At 45.4% G+C, this 12,934-nt stretch overlaps 1 protein-coding gene across 3 annotated transcripts in view; it reads left to right on the top strand.

The window, feature by feature from the left end:
- Window positions 1-12,934, top strand: part of LOC149307851 (adherens junction-associated protein 1-like) — a 98,199-nt gene that overhangs the window by 60,308 nt on the left and 24,957 nt on the right. For all 3 annotated transcript variants that reach the window (XM_089534515.1, XM_089534516.1, XM_089534514.1), the window contains exon 3: window positions 9,110-9,197. In XM_089534515.1, coding sequence (XP_089390641.1) covers window positions 9,110-9,197 — 88 coding nt within the window. The remainder of the gene's footprint in view (window positions 1-9,109; window positions 9,198-12,934) is intronic.

Raw genomic sequence — 12,934 nt, 5'->3', positions numbered from 1 at the left:
CCTACACCACAGAAGTTTGCCAGTCCTCGGCCACATTGCAGAGTCCCAACACAACCTGGTTAGTGAATTGTGAAGATATGTATCAGGTTGGTGGCAAGAGCATTACAATGTGCCCAAGGGAATTCTGGCACACTTTGGGCACTCCTGGTACATCCTGGACATGTCCAATGCACATTGAGCACCTTTGATAGACATGGGGCACTGTTGGTAGACATCGGGCACTTCTGATATGCACTGTGTACTTGTGGTAGACCTTGGTCGCTTCTGGTAGACATTGGGCACCTTTAATAGACTTTGGGAACTTCTGGTAGACATCAGGCAGTTCTGATAGACATTGAGTACTTTGGTAGACATTAGGCACTTATGATAGACATTGGGCACATTTGGTAGACATTGGGCATTTCTGGTAGACATTGGGCACTTCTGGTAGAGATGGGGCACTTCTAATACACATTGGACATTTCTGGTAGACATTGCACACATTTGGTAGACACTGGGCATTTCTGGTAGACACTGGGCACTTCTGGTAAACATGGGACATTCTGATGCACATTGGGTACTTCTGATGTTCACTGGGTGCTCTACTTTTGTTCCAGAACTTCCCAACTGGTGTCTGGATGTGCAGTGGGCATCTCCTGGATGCTCATTGGTGCCCATTGCCCATTGTACCATGGCACATCAGTAACTCTGCCATTGTGCAATGGACACACAATGTAGTGACATCACAGCATCAGCTGAGTGAATATGGACATTGCAAAACTGCTCAGTTCTGTTTCCTAAACAGTCAAGTCCATCTTTGAGACTGTAACTGAATAAGGATATGGATATGGGGGAGTGATGAAAGCCATTGCCCCCCAAGTAAGATTTATGTTCCTAGCACATGAAGACGAAATAATCAGGAAGCTGCCTCTCTGTCACAGAATTCAGTTTAGAACTTCTGCAAGAGCGTCATGCAAGAGAGAGAATCTGAGAAACAACAAACAACAGGACCAAGGTGGGAGGAAATCTCCCCGTCTCCTTACTCCAATCTCTCAGAGCCGAGGGATCAAGGGAGGAATCCAGCCAGAGGCGCAGCATGTGCCATCCTGCTGTGACTCCGCTTGAGCTGGTCGCCCGGTGAGCTGAGTAAATGCCAGCAGCCATGGACGCCAGCTGTTGAATCTCAGTCGGAAAGCCGCATTACCAAGTCTGATAGAATCACACACCATGCACCTTCTAGGAAAACATGCGCTCGGGGGTTCTCTTGAGCTCTTCTTGTTGTTATGTGCTTTTGGGCTGAGTCCAACATAAGGCGAATCTATCCAAAGGTTTTCTGGGCAAGATTTATTCAGAGAAGATTTTTGTGGTTTTTTCAGACTATGTGCCCATGTTCTACAAGAGTTTATTCTGATGTTTTGCCAGCATCTGTGGCTGGTGTCTTCATCTTCCTTTCTCTGAAGATGTCAGCCACAGATGCTGGTGAAACATCAGGAATGAACTCTTCTAGAACATGGCCACATAGCCCAAAAATGCAAAAAAATTGATGGATACTGGCCGCAAAAGCTTTCAATTTCATATTCAGAGGAGGCTTGCCCTTTCCTTCCTTTTAGCTGAAAGAATGGCACATGCCCAAAGTCATGGAGCGGGTGTCCAAGGCTGGGTGAGTCTTCTGGAATCCTAGTCTGACATTCAAACCACGGCATCACACCAGCTCTCATAATTTCTTCAGAGGTGGTTTGCCCTTGCTTTCTACTGAGGCTGAGAAAGAGGGACTTGCAAAAGGTAACCCAGTAATTTTTTCTTGATCAGTGGAGATTTGAACCCTGGTCTCCTGGAGTCCTAGTCCGGCACTCTAACCATTACACCACATTACACTTGTTGAGTGCCTTCAAGGCAATTCCAACCTCCAGCCATCCTGCCCTAGAATAGTCTTGGCAAGATTACTCAGAAGAGGTTTGCCACAGACTTCTCGCTCTTCACAGTCAGCTCAGGCACAAGCAAACTGCAGCATCCTCTCCTCACTTGTTCATTCCTCCTCATTCATAACTTTTGCCATCCTGACCAACCAAATGATGTCGCTTGGCCGCTGGTGTCCCAGTTTCCATTTGTAAAACAATGGAGGGTATACTAGAACCTGTCAATGGAGAGGCATTGAGCCGATGAGCTGCAGCCGGACCCTAAGGAAAGGAAATCTGCCTATCGTCTTGGCTCTGCAAATGAAGTGTTTAGGTAGTTTTCCTCAAGCGGCCTCCTTCAGTCAAGTGGAAGGACGCCTTGCAGGAAAACACAGGGTGGCTGCCGATAATTGCAGCAGCCAGGCACCACTTGCGCTTCATCCCCCGCGCATAATTAGTGCAGCTAATCCCACATCCAGATGTCACTTCAGCCAATGATTACACCGGGCCTTTTTCATTTGCACTGCTTTTGATTAGTTTCCGAGCAAAATTGAAAGCACTGACAACGATTACTTAGAAAGCCCCAAAGAGCTTGGCTACCTGAAGGTCTCCTTCTCTGCATCCAGAAAACATATCCAGGGGTAGCTGGGTTGGCCATGGGGCAAAATACAGTAACATCCCAAATCTGCAAAACAGTGTTCCCTTTATTGGGACAACCAAATGCAAAAAATACATGTTGCAACATGGATTCTCCCCCCCTCCAAATTTGGTTGACCCAATAAAGGTGGTTGATTTTGTGGGGTTTGGATGTTATTATCCCTCTTTGTATGGGAACCTTCCTACAGAAGGCATACAAGACCAGAGGCTGTTGTAAAGTATTAGTAATTTTGAAGATACATTTCCGGTGATCTAAAGTCAGGACGTTTTGGGAAGCAGCACCCCAGTTGTGCAAGTCTCCCCTCCAAAAAGTCTCTTCTCTTGACTTTCAGGAGCGCAGCAAAGATGTGTGTGTGTGTGTGTGTGTGTGTGTGTGTGTGTGTGTGTGTAATTCTACTGTGCCTCTAATCTGCTTTAACCTCCTGCTGGGACCATGGCTTTGTAAACTGACCCAGTTATTTTATGCCACCTCTTTCTGGCTTTTTAAATCATTGAATCTATGCTGTGTGTGTGTATGTGTGTGTGTATCTAATTTGTTGAGATTCTGTGTCAGGCTGCTGCAAGATAAATCTCCACCTCTGCAGTTAGGCATTTCACAGCCTTGGTTTGTGCAACTGAACCAAGATGTTCAATGTGCAACTGAATGCACAACCAAAGGGGCATATTCGTGCGTAGCACACAGTGTGCTTCCATTTGCAATGAACATTAATGAGCAGTACACATCCATGCACAGTATCTCCACATGTGCAATTCTGGTTCCACAACCTTGAACTAAATGCCATTATTCCACACTGGACAAAATAATCCCAACTACTTCTGCAGGAGAATTTTGTCATTGTTTTTATTCATCTTTGGGTTGGCTGCAGCTTATGCGATTGACTCATAGGGTATTCTTTGCATGATTTCTTCAGAGGAGGTTTGCCATCAGTGCCTCACTCTGAGGCTGAGAGAGAGTGACTTGCCCAAAATTACCTAAGGGAGCTCCTTTGGCTGAATGGGGATTTGAAACCTGAGCTCCCATCAAAGTCCAACACTTGAACTGTTACACCACTCTGACTCTCCAAGGTTTCCTTGGCAAGATTTAGGTTGATCACCATTGCCTTCTTCTGAGGCTGAGAGAGTGGGACTTGTCCAAAGTCACCCATTGAATTGCTATGGCTGGGCGGGGATTTGAACTCTGTGCTCCAGAGTTGTAGTCCAATGTTCAAACCATTCAGATCTGTTGTTCTTATGCACCTTCAAGTCAACTTCAACCTATGATAATCCAGAATCCATGGATTTTTGTATCTATGGGGGGTTAATAGCACCAAACCCCAGCAGATACCAAGAGCCCACTATAGCTCACAGCCAAGGAGAAAAGGGATGAAGTTTCTGACATCCCCAGAAATAGTCCTAGAATACTTCAGACCCCAAAACCTTTAGCCAAGATTGGTGTGAAGCTGGAAGAGACTGTTATGAGCAGATTGACTGAGTCAAGGTTGTAGGACTTGGACAGGGCTTTTGAAGGTCTTTCATTCATAAGGTCATCACAAGTCGCACCTCGCTGAATGGCAATTGACAACGGTGACAACAAGGTTTCTGCCCCTTCGCTCCTGGTAGTCTTACACCCGCCATTGCCACGAAGGAGTCTTTGGGGGCCACCCGTGCTTCTCCTTCGCTGTTGGTCTTTGTTACCGTTCCCCGGTGTGTCTTCATTCTCCACCTGGTTGCATCCTCGCAGCAGCTCCGAGTGATCCTTTCTGTCGGAGCTAACAAAACAAGTTGAAGGAGAGCAAGGAAATAAAGAATCTGTCCACAGGCTATCATTACCAGAGCTGTTTGGCAGCAGCTGTCTCCGTGACTCACGCTAGCAAAGGTGACCTTGGCTTTATTATATGAGATTGTCAGCGGTGGTGTCTCCAGGCCTGTGATTGATACTTCAGATGCGTCTTGGCAGAAGGAACCCACCCTTCTTCCTGAAAGGCATCTCCGCTTGCTGGCATTGCTCATTGTCCCTGCCTCTCTCTCTGAGCATTTTATTTCAGCAGGTCAAGATCTTATACACTGGTGCAAATATATGTGAACTGGTGTGATGTGGTAGTAGTCTCAGTGTTGGTATAAGACTCCAGAGACCAGGGTCTAAGTCTCCGTTGAGCTATAAAAACCCACTGGGTGACCTTGGGCACGTCACTGTCTCTCACTGAGGAAGGCAATGGCAAACTCCCGCGGAATAAATATTTTGTAGAGACATCACAGAATCACAGAGTTGGAAGGGATCCCAAGGAGTCATCCAGTTGAACTCCGTTTTTCCATGCTGGAAGGCACTATCAAAGCCCTCCCTGGGACAGATGCCCATCCAGCCTCTGCTTAAAACCCTCAGAAAAAGGAGACTCTGCCACACGCCAAGCATGATGCAAGTATTTGAATGTTATGGTAGTACACAGGGAGACCAGGGTTCAAATCCCACACAAGGATGGCTTTGGGAAAGTTACACTCTCTCAACCTCAAGGGAGGCCTATGGCTGCAACCTCCTCTGAATAAAGTTTGCAAAGAAAAATGGTACGAAAAACGGGGTTGTTTTGCAGAGAAAGCAGCTTTTTCTGTGCAGGGAGCAGCATTTTCTGCATAGGAGATAATATTTCTCACGCAGAAATATTAATTTCTGGACAGAAAATACTATTTTCTGCATGGGGAAAAAGCTGTAATTAAGGATTTGTTCTATGTAAAATTCGCACACAGCTGATTTGCATAGAAAATAGCATTTTTGTCCAGGAAACAGCATCTTTTTTGCATTCGTAATCCTGGACTTATTCTGCGCAAAATTCACAGGTGATTGGTTTTTGTGCAGAAACAGTGTTTCCTCTGCAGGAAGTAGCATTTTCTGCATTGACAATAATATTTCAAAGCAGGAATATTATTATTATTATTATTATTATTATTATTATTACTATTGTCGATGCAGACAATGCTGCTTCCTGCAGAGGAAACGCTGTTTCTGCACAGAAACAATCACCTGTGAATTTTGCGCAGAATAAGTCCCCAATTGCGAAAAGCCTTCAAAAACTGCGTGGGTTTCAAAGACATTCTTGCAGCTGGAAGACATTTGCTGAAATTATCCATTGCTACCTTCAAGAAGAAACTTAGTGGAGAATGACATCCCTGCTCTGCATGCAGAATTGTGACTGTTGTAAGTGTGAGCACATAGCCATGTAGTTCAACAGGGTTCAGTTCTCTCTCCGTCGGTACAAGTAAAGTATCTGAACAGGGCATGGAAAAGGCTGCGGTTTGGTGTGAAATCCCATGCTTTGCATGCAGATGTTTCTAGGTAGGGACAGAAAAGAATTCTCTTAGATTTGAAAGTCTCAGGAAAAGAACGTTGCTTTTGCATCGGTCGAGATTTGAAAAGAGACATTCGGACAACACAATGCAGGTTAAAATGTAAATGGCTAGAATGGAGTGGAAAGAAATCCCCAGAGACTTGCTTTAGTTCATGGGGAAAATGCATGAATTAGGTAAAATGCCTACATGAATGCACATGAATGTAGAGATGAATGCACATGTTTAGTTCATGAGGAAATGAATGAATGAGGTAAAATGCATACATGAATGCACACATGAATGCATACATGAACACACATGCTTAATACATGGGAGAGATGCATGAATTAGGTAAAGCACATACATGAATGCACATGCTTAATATATGGGAGAAATGCATGAATTAGGTAAAGTACATACATGAATGTGCATGTGTAGTACATGGGAGAAATGAATGAATTAAGTATAGTACATACCTGAATTGCAAATGTTTTTGTTGTTGCCGTGTGCCTCCATTTTGGAGAAACACACATGGCAACATATATATCTGAAGATGCCAGCCACAGATGCTGGTGAAACGTCAGGAAGAAACCCTTCTAGAACATGGCCACATAGCCCGAAAAACCCACAAAAAACTATAGCACGCATAGATTTCCATGGGCCATTTCACATGACACAGTTATAATGCTATGATTCCATTTTAACTGCCCTGGTTCCATTCCATGTAATCCGAGGATTTACTGTTTATAGCGGTGCATTTCAACATTGCAAATGTTGTTGCTGTTATGTGCCTTCAAGTTGTTTCTGATTTATGGCAACCATGAAGCGGTGAACCTAATCTTGGCAACATTTGTTCAGAGGAGGTTTGCCATGGCCTTCCTCTGAGGCTGAGAGAGTGTGACTTGCCCATAGTCACCCAGTGGGTTTCTATATTTCCATGGCATTGTCCTCGCTCACAAAGGCTGTCACCTTTGTGACATTTTCATGCACCCAACTCTGACTCTCAGGACAGTGTTATAGTCATATTACTGTCCATATGGTCAATGGTTCTCCAGCCTTGGTCCTCCAAATCTTTCGGACAACAGTTCCCAGATTTCCGGGGATTTCTGGGAGCTGAAGTCTGAGACCTCTGAAGCAACATGTGGCATTATGGTTTGGGCTATGACTCTGGAGACCAGGGTTCGATTTCCAGCTTGGCCATGAAACCTATTGAGTGACCTTTGGAAAGTCACAAGCTCTCAGCCTTAGGGTCGCCATAAGCAGAGCCAGCAATGGATGGTGGTTTCTCCATCAGTGGAAAATTTACTCTGTGTTTTGGTCCAAGGCAGTAGTTCTCCAGATGGTCCACCATATGTTTTGAACTTCAAGCTCCCAGAATTCCAGACTGTTGGACAATGTGGCTGGGGCTTTTGGGAGTTGAAGTCCAAAACATCTCGAACACCAAACTTTGTGTCTCCATAAGTTGGAGATGACTTGAAGGCACCCAATGACAACAATGCAGACAGGAGTAAGAAACAAACAGGAGGGAGAGAGAACGGAGCACAAAGTGGTGCCGAAGCATCGGCGGGTGGAAAATTACGATGCTGAGCAGGATAAAAGAAAGATGAATATTCCAATGAGAAAGCGGAGGGAAGAAAATCTAACCCGTTGAAATTGCTAGTTTCTCTACCTGGAAATCAAAGCGGTTGAGGTTTGGGCAAAGCTCTAGGCCTCGGTGTCACCCAGATTGTTCCGATTGTCTGTGTTAAATGGAACAAATAGTATCACTGTTGGCCTGAATGGGAGTTAATCAACGTGTGAATGACGGTTGCTGAGGATGGCCCACTGCTGGAAGACAAAGGGAGATGCCAGCGACATAATAGCTGCTTTCTGTTATGACATTTCTCAGCCTGAATGGCGCGGGAAAGGCGTTCCCCATCGCTCCTCGGAAGTGAAGACGTGTCACAACAACCGTCACTTGTCAGCACTTACATCGTTGCAGCTCTTACCTGCCTCTTGGCTGGTAGCTATCCTGGAGATACCTTACGAATCATGGGAGCTGATCTTTGCTTGATGGTTTCCATAAACCTGTGGTATTTGTTCATTTATCAAGCCAAGGTGGTGTAGTGTTGAACTAGGGCTGCATCTGCACTGCAGAATGAATGCAGTTGGGCACCGCTTTTATTCAGGAGAATGCACATGTTTAGTACATGGGAGAAATTCATCAGTTAGGTAAAGTACATACATGAATGCACACGTTGCAAAAACAGGATGCAAACACCACATGCAGAAGGTCCTAGGTTTAATCCGATGCAGCAGCTGTTGCTACATTGCAGAATTAATGTGCGTTGACACTGCATTGACTCCCATGGCTCCATCCTATGGGATCTTGGGATTTGTAATTTGCTGGGGCACCAGAGCTCTCCAACAGGGAAGGCTAAATAGCTCACAAACACTTCAAATCCAAGGCTTCCATAGGATTGAGCCATGGTGGCTAAAGCAGTGTCAAACTGCATTAATTTAGCAGTGTAGAGGCATCCTAGGACTCCAAGAGACTAGGATTTGAATCACCCCAGTTGGATATGGCCCTCCAAGAGCCCTTGAGGGACTTATGCAACCCTCTAGTCTCCAACAAGTAGGTGATTCCCATCCTTGATGTAGGTGATTCCTATTGATTCAGTTGATCTGTTGTGTGCCTTCCAGTCATTTCCACCTTATGGTGTCCCCAAGGTGAACCTGTCATGAGGTTTCATTGGCAAGGTTTGTTCGGAGGAGGTTAGCCATGGCCTTCCCTTGAAGCTGAGAGTATATTGCCTAAGGTCACCCAGTGGGTTTCATTACCAAGATGGGAACTGTAAATGAAGAAATAAGTCTCTCAACCAGAAGTTGTGATATCATTAGTGAGTAGACTGAGTTCTCTTGTCCATCCTCTTGACTTCCTTGGCCAATTGTGTGACTTCAGTGCCATTGAACCGATTCTCTCTGCAGGAGCAGATATAATTGCCCGACAAGAATAAAGAAAAACATAGCTCAGGGATGCTGAATCTGTACCATTTCCGCACCATTTTGAAAGTGCATGGCAGGAGGTTGAACTTGATGGCCCTTGAGGTCTCTCCCAACACTATGATTCTATGGTTTCATGCCTTCCTTGTGGCCCACACCATCCAGAAGGTAATGTATCTCCTTCCAGTTGCACTGAGTTGCTTCCAGGGTTTAGAGCCAGATCACTCACTGCACATCTAAGATTTCTTTTGCTTTCTATATACATCTCCATTCTTCTTTTATTTTTATTTCCTCTACAGGTCTGGCTGTCCATCAGATTATCACCATCACCGTCTCTCTCATCATGGTCATTGCTGCTCTGATCACGACGCTCGTCTTAAAAAATTGGTAAGGACCTTCCACTCCCCCGGGGTTTTTGGCCTTAGGATGGGCCCTGACAGTGGACAAAATCTAGAAAAGAGGCTGACGTTTAGAACCAAAAATGTTAAGCCAACTGTTGTTGTGAGCCCCAACTAGAGTCAACCCATTCAATCAATGAGATTCACTTAAATATAGATCATCAGGCAGCTGTTGGTTCAGTGTCTCTCCCTCTAGTTGGGACGGGCTGAGAAGATCCAAGCCATTGAGTAACTTGGGCTTGTTGAAAGTAATTCAGAAATGTCATTTTTCAGGACTGTGTGTGGTGTGACTTTCAGAAATAATTAAGGATGCATTTCTTTTTTTGGCTAAATTAGTTCTTGGAGGAAACCAAAAGCAATTTTAGCCATTTACCTCCCAATGTGAGAAAGGCTTCCAAAACTGAATATTCACAGAAAAGGACTTATTCTGCCCAAAATTTACACACACACACACACACACACACACACACACACACACACACCGGAAACTGAATTGTTCAGAGGATACTTGCCATTGCCTTCCTCTGAGGCTGAGAGCATATGACTTGCCCAAACTGAGCCTTGGTCTCCAGAGTCATAGTCCAATGCTCAAACCACTGCACCACACGGTTCTTCAGAGGTTTCCAACTTCAGCTCCCAGAAATCCCAGGAAATCTGGGAGCTGTTGTCCCAACATTTTGGAGAACCAAAACTGGAGAACCCATAATCTAGATGATTCCAGCCAAATGGACAGTAACATGACTCACCCAGTGGGTTTACATGGCCAAGCTGAGATTCAAACCCTGGTCTCCAATCCTAGTCCAACACTCAAACTGCTACACTACACTGGCTCTAACTCCAGGTTACTCATTCTTAACTGTGATTGTGAATCCCATCCGTGATTTCTCCTCCATTCTCATAGGGATGGAAGGCATCCCCTAGTCTTGGTCACCTACCTACCTCCCCCTTGATGGTCATTTAAATCTAAAATGGTGAAGGGCCTGGAAACCACGAAGCCTTATGAGGAAAGACTTGGGGAGCTGGGCATGTTTAGCCTGGAGAAGAGAAGGTTAAGAGGTGATATGATAGCCCTGTTTAAATACTTGAAGGGATGCCATATTGAGGAGGGAGCAAGCTTGTTTTCTGCTGCTCCAGAGAATAGGACCCGGAGCAATGGATGCAAGCTGCAGGAAAAGAGATTCCACCTCAACATTGGGAGGAATATCCTGACAGTAAAAGGTGTTCGAAAGTGGAACATACTCCTTCCTCGGAGAATGGTGGAGTCTCCTTCTTTGGAGGTCTTTAAACAGAAGCTGGATGGCCATCTGTCGGGGATGCTTTGATTTGGATTTCCTGCATGGCAGAATGGGGATGGACTGGATGGCCCTTGCGGTCTCTTCCAACTCTATGATTCTATGATTCTATGATAAGAGGTGTAGAAACATCTCAGAGCATCTGCCAGGAGCATGGGATGAAGTGCAGAACTGCGGACATGGAGCGCTATGTTCCATATCCATGTAACAGGATCTCAGCCCAAGTTTCCTGTGCAAAAAATTGTGTTGTTGTGTGTGGCCACTATTCTGTTGAGAGCTTCCATTGCCCACAACACTGCATTGGCATAACATCATGGAAGTGTCCAGATTTGGATGTCAAGGTGGGAGACCTACAGCTGCATGTAATTTTGGGAAAAACACAGGCTCCTACACCAACTGGGAGTATCCTTGTGGAACACTGAAATGAGAGAATGCACACAAAAAAGTATGCCCCTGCTACAAAAGAGACACAACTTCAATACCAGAGTATGCTAATGTTATCCAGTATTAGAAGCTGTCGCAAAGTCTGGCGAATTCTTGCGCAAGGAGGTCTCAGAGACCTTCTTTTGGAAGAGAAAAACAGATCTTGTGACAGGTGGCCAGTTGTTGTTATTTTAACAAAGCCTGTCCAGATACGTTAAGACGCCCTTTCAGGTCAAGAAAGAGAAAATGTGTGAGCATTCTTGATGTCTCTAACGTGGAATGGCTTTGTGGCTTCTTCTTCCTCCTCCTCTCTTTGGATGGATGGATGCTTTCATTTTGTTTGATCCGATTTCGTGAACCCATCCATCAGAAACTTATGTGCGATCGTCTTTGCCGGAAGCCAAAACCTGACGGAATAGACTGATGGTTTCATCTAGTTTCCCCCCGCACCCCTCTTCCTCCGATGCCTGTAGGGCAGAGATTCCCAATCTGCTGCTAGTTATGGCAAACATGCTTCTTTTCCGAGTTAAAATTGCAGGCACATTTCATACTGCCAGCTCAAAAGGTTTTGCTATTAGAATTGCCCACGCTCTTGTGATCCCGCCACCTGCGCTTCTGTGTTCTGGGCACGGTTCTTCTTGTAGGGTTACCACCTTGCAATCTGGCTACTAATGCTTAAAATCTCCCAACGAACGGAGGCTATAACTAGGGAAGAAGAACATCATTACTCCTTGCTGTTCATCCCCCAGTTGAGTGGGTTTCTTGGCTACTGAGAAACCCTTGCTGAAAATGAATAGAGGGGATGATTTTTGTGGCTTTTTCGGGCCATGTTCTAGAAGAGTTTATTCCTGACTCTTCTAGAACATGGCCACATAGCCTGAAAAACCCACAAAAATCTATGGATGCCGGCCATGAAAGCCTTCAACCTCACAATAGAGGAGATTCGTTGCAGTTTGTGAAATCTTTTGGAGAATCGTTGACGGGAAAAATTTGCAGATAAGATTCGCTGTCACGGTTGCAGAGGCGTAGCACAGCATAATCTGTGATGGCTCTATAGTCAGGATCCCTCTGTAGTTTTGACCTGAATTGCCCAGAATTTAGGAATTTAAGATCCAAAGATGAAAGGCAATTGGGGGTTCCACCGACGTGTATGGCTTTGTCAAAGCCTTTCAGGATCTGGCTCTGCATTTGTGAATGCGCATGTGCATTGGAAGCACTTGAATGGCCTCATGGCATGTAGGGCAGGACAAGTGTGTTACGTAGAACGAGTCGGATTGGAAAGAGATGTACAACCAGATCGGCGAATCCGACAGAGGCACAGTGAGAAGCCTCAGGAGAACTGGCAACACTTTCCCCATTTCTTCCATCAGTCTGTGCCGGTTTCTGTGCAATTCTTTTGCAGCGCAAGAGGGAAAACAGCTGTGCTGCGGGTGGCCATGCTATCTCCCTGAGTCCTCCTGAGCGCGCGCCGCCTGTTTAACATGCTCCGTATCCCTTGGCCCCCATGTTCCCATCCAGCCTCATTTGCTCTCCTTTCTTCTTTTCGCATCAGCTATGCATATAGTAAAATAGGTTACGTCTTTGCTTCAGGCGTTCCTGCCTTTACCTACTTTCCTTGTCAAATTGACCTACTTTGAGGTCAGCTTTTATTATTATCCCCCCTGCCACCTCCTTCCTTCCTTCCATTGCAAGAACGTGACGGCACCTTTGGGAGATCTGCATGGGGATCTGCATGGTTTCCCTTGTCTTTTTCCCCCTCTCCTTTTGCTCAAAGGCAGATCCCAGGCCACTGTTTCTGCTCAGAAATACGTTCCTTAAGAGCTTCAAACTGGTGATGGTTTCTCGGCATAATTGGACCGGGTGGTTTGATGGCTCACCTTCAGTGATGGGACTGAATCTGATATGGAGGAAGCGAGAAAATTGGAAAGTCATCCAAGAAGATCGGGCTCCTTTTCCTTTTATTCCTCTCCTTCATCACCCCTCAGCCCCCTCCCCATCGGCTTGTCAAAAA

The sequence above is a fragment of the Sceloporus occidentalis genome, unplaced genomic scaffold (genome assembly GCF_023333645.1).
Source record: "Sceloporus occidentalis isolate IW3139 unplaced genomic scaffold, rSceOcc1.0.p SCAF_8, whole genome shotgun sequence".
Classification (NCBI taxonomy): domain Eukaryota; kingdom Metazoa; phylum Chordata; class Lepidosauria; order Squamata; family Phrynosomatidae; genus Sceloporus; species Sceloporus occidentalis.
The sequence above is the reverse complement of the archived record's forward strand: the minus strand, read 5'-3'. Positions and strand labels throughout refer to the sequence as shown.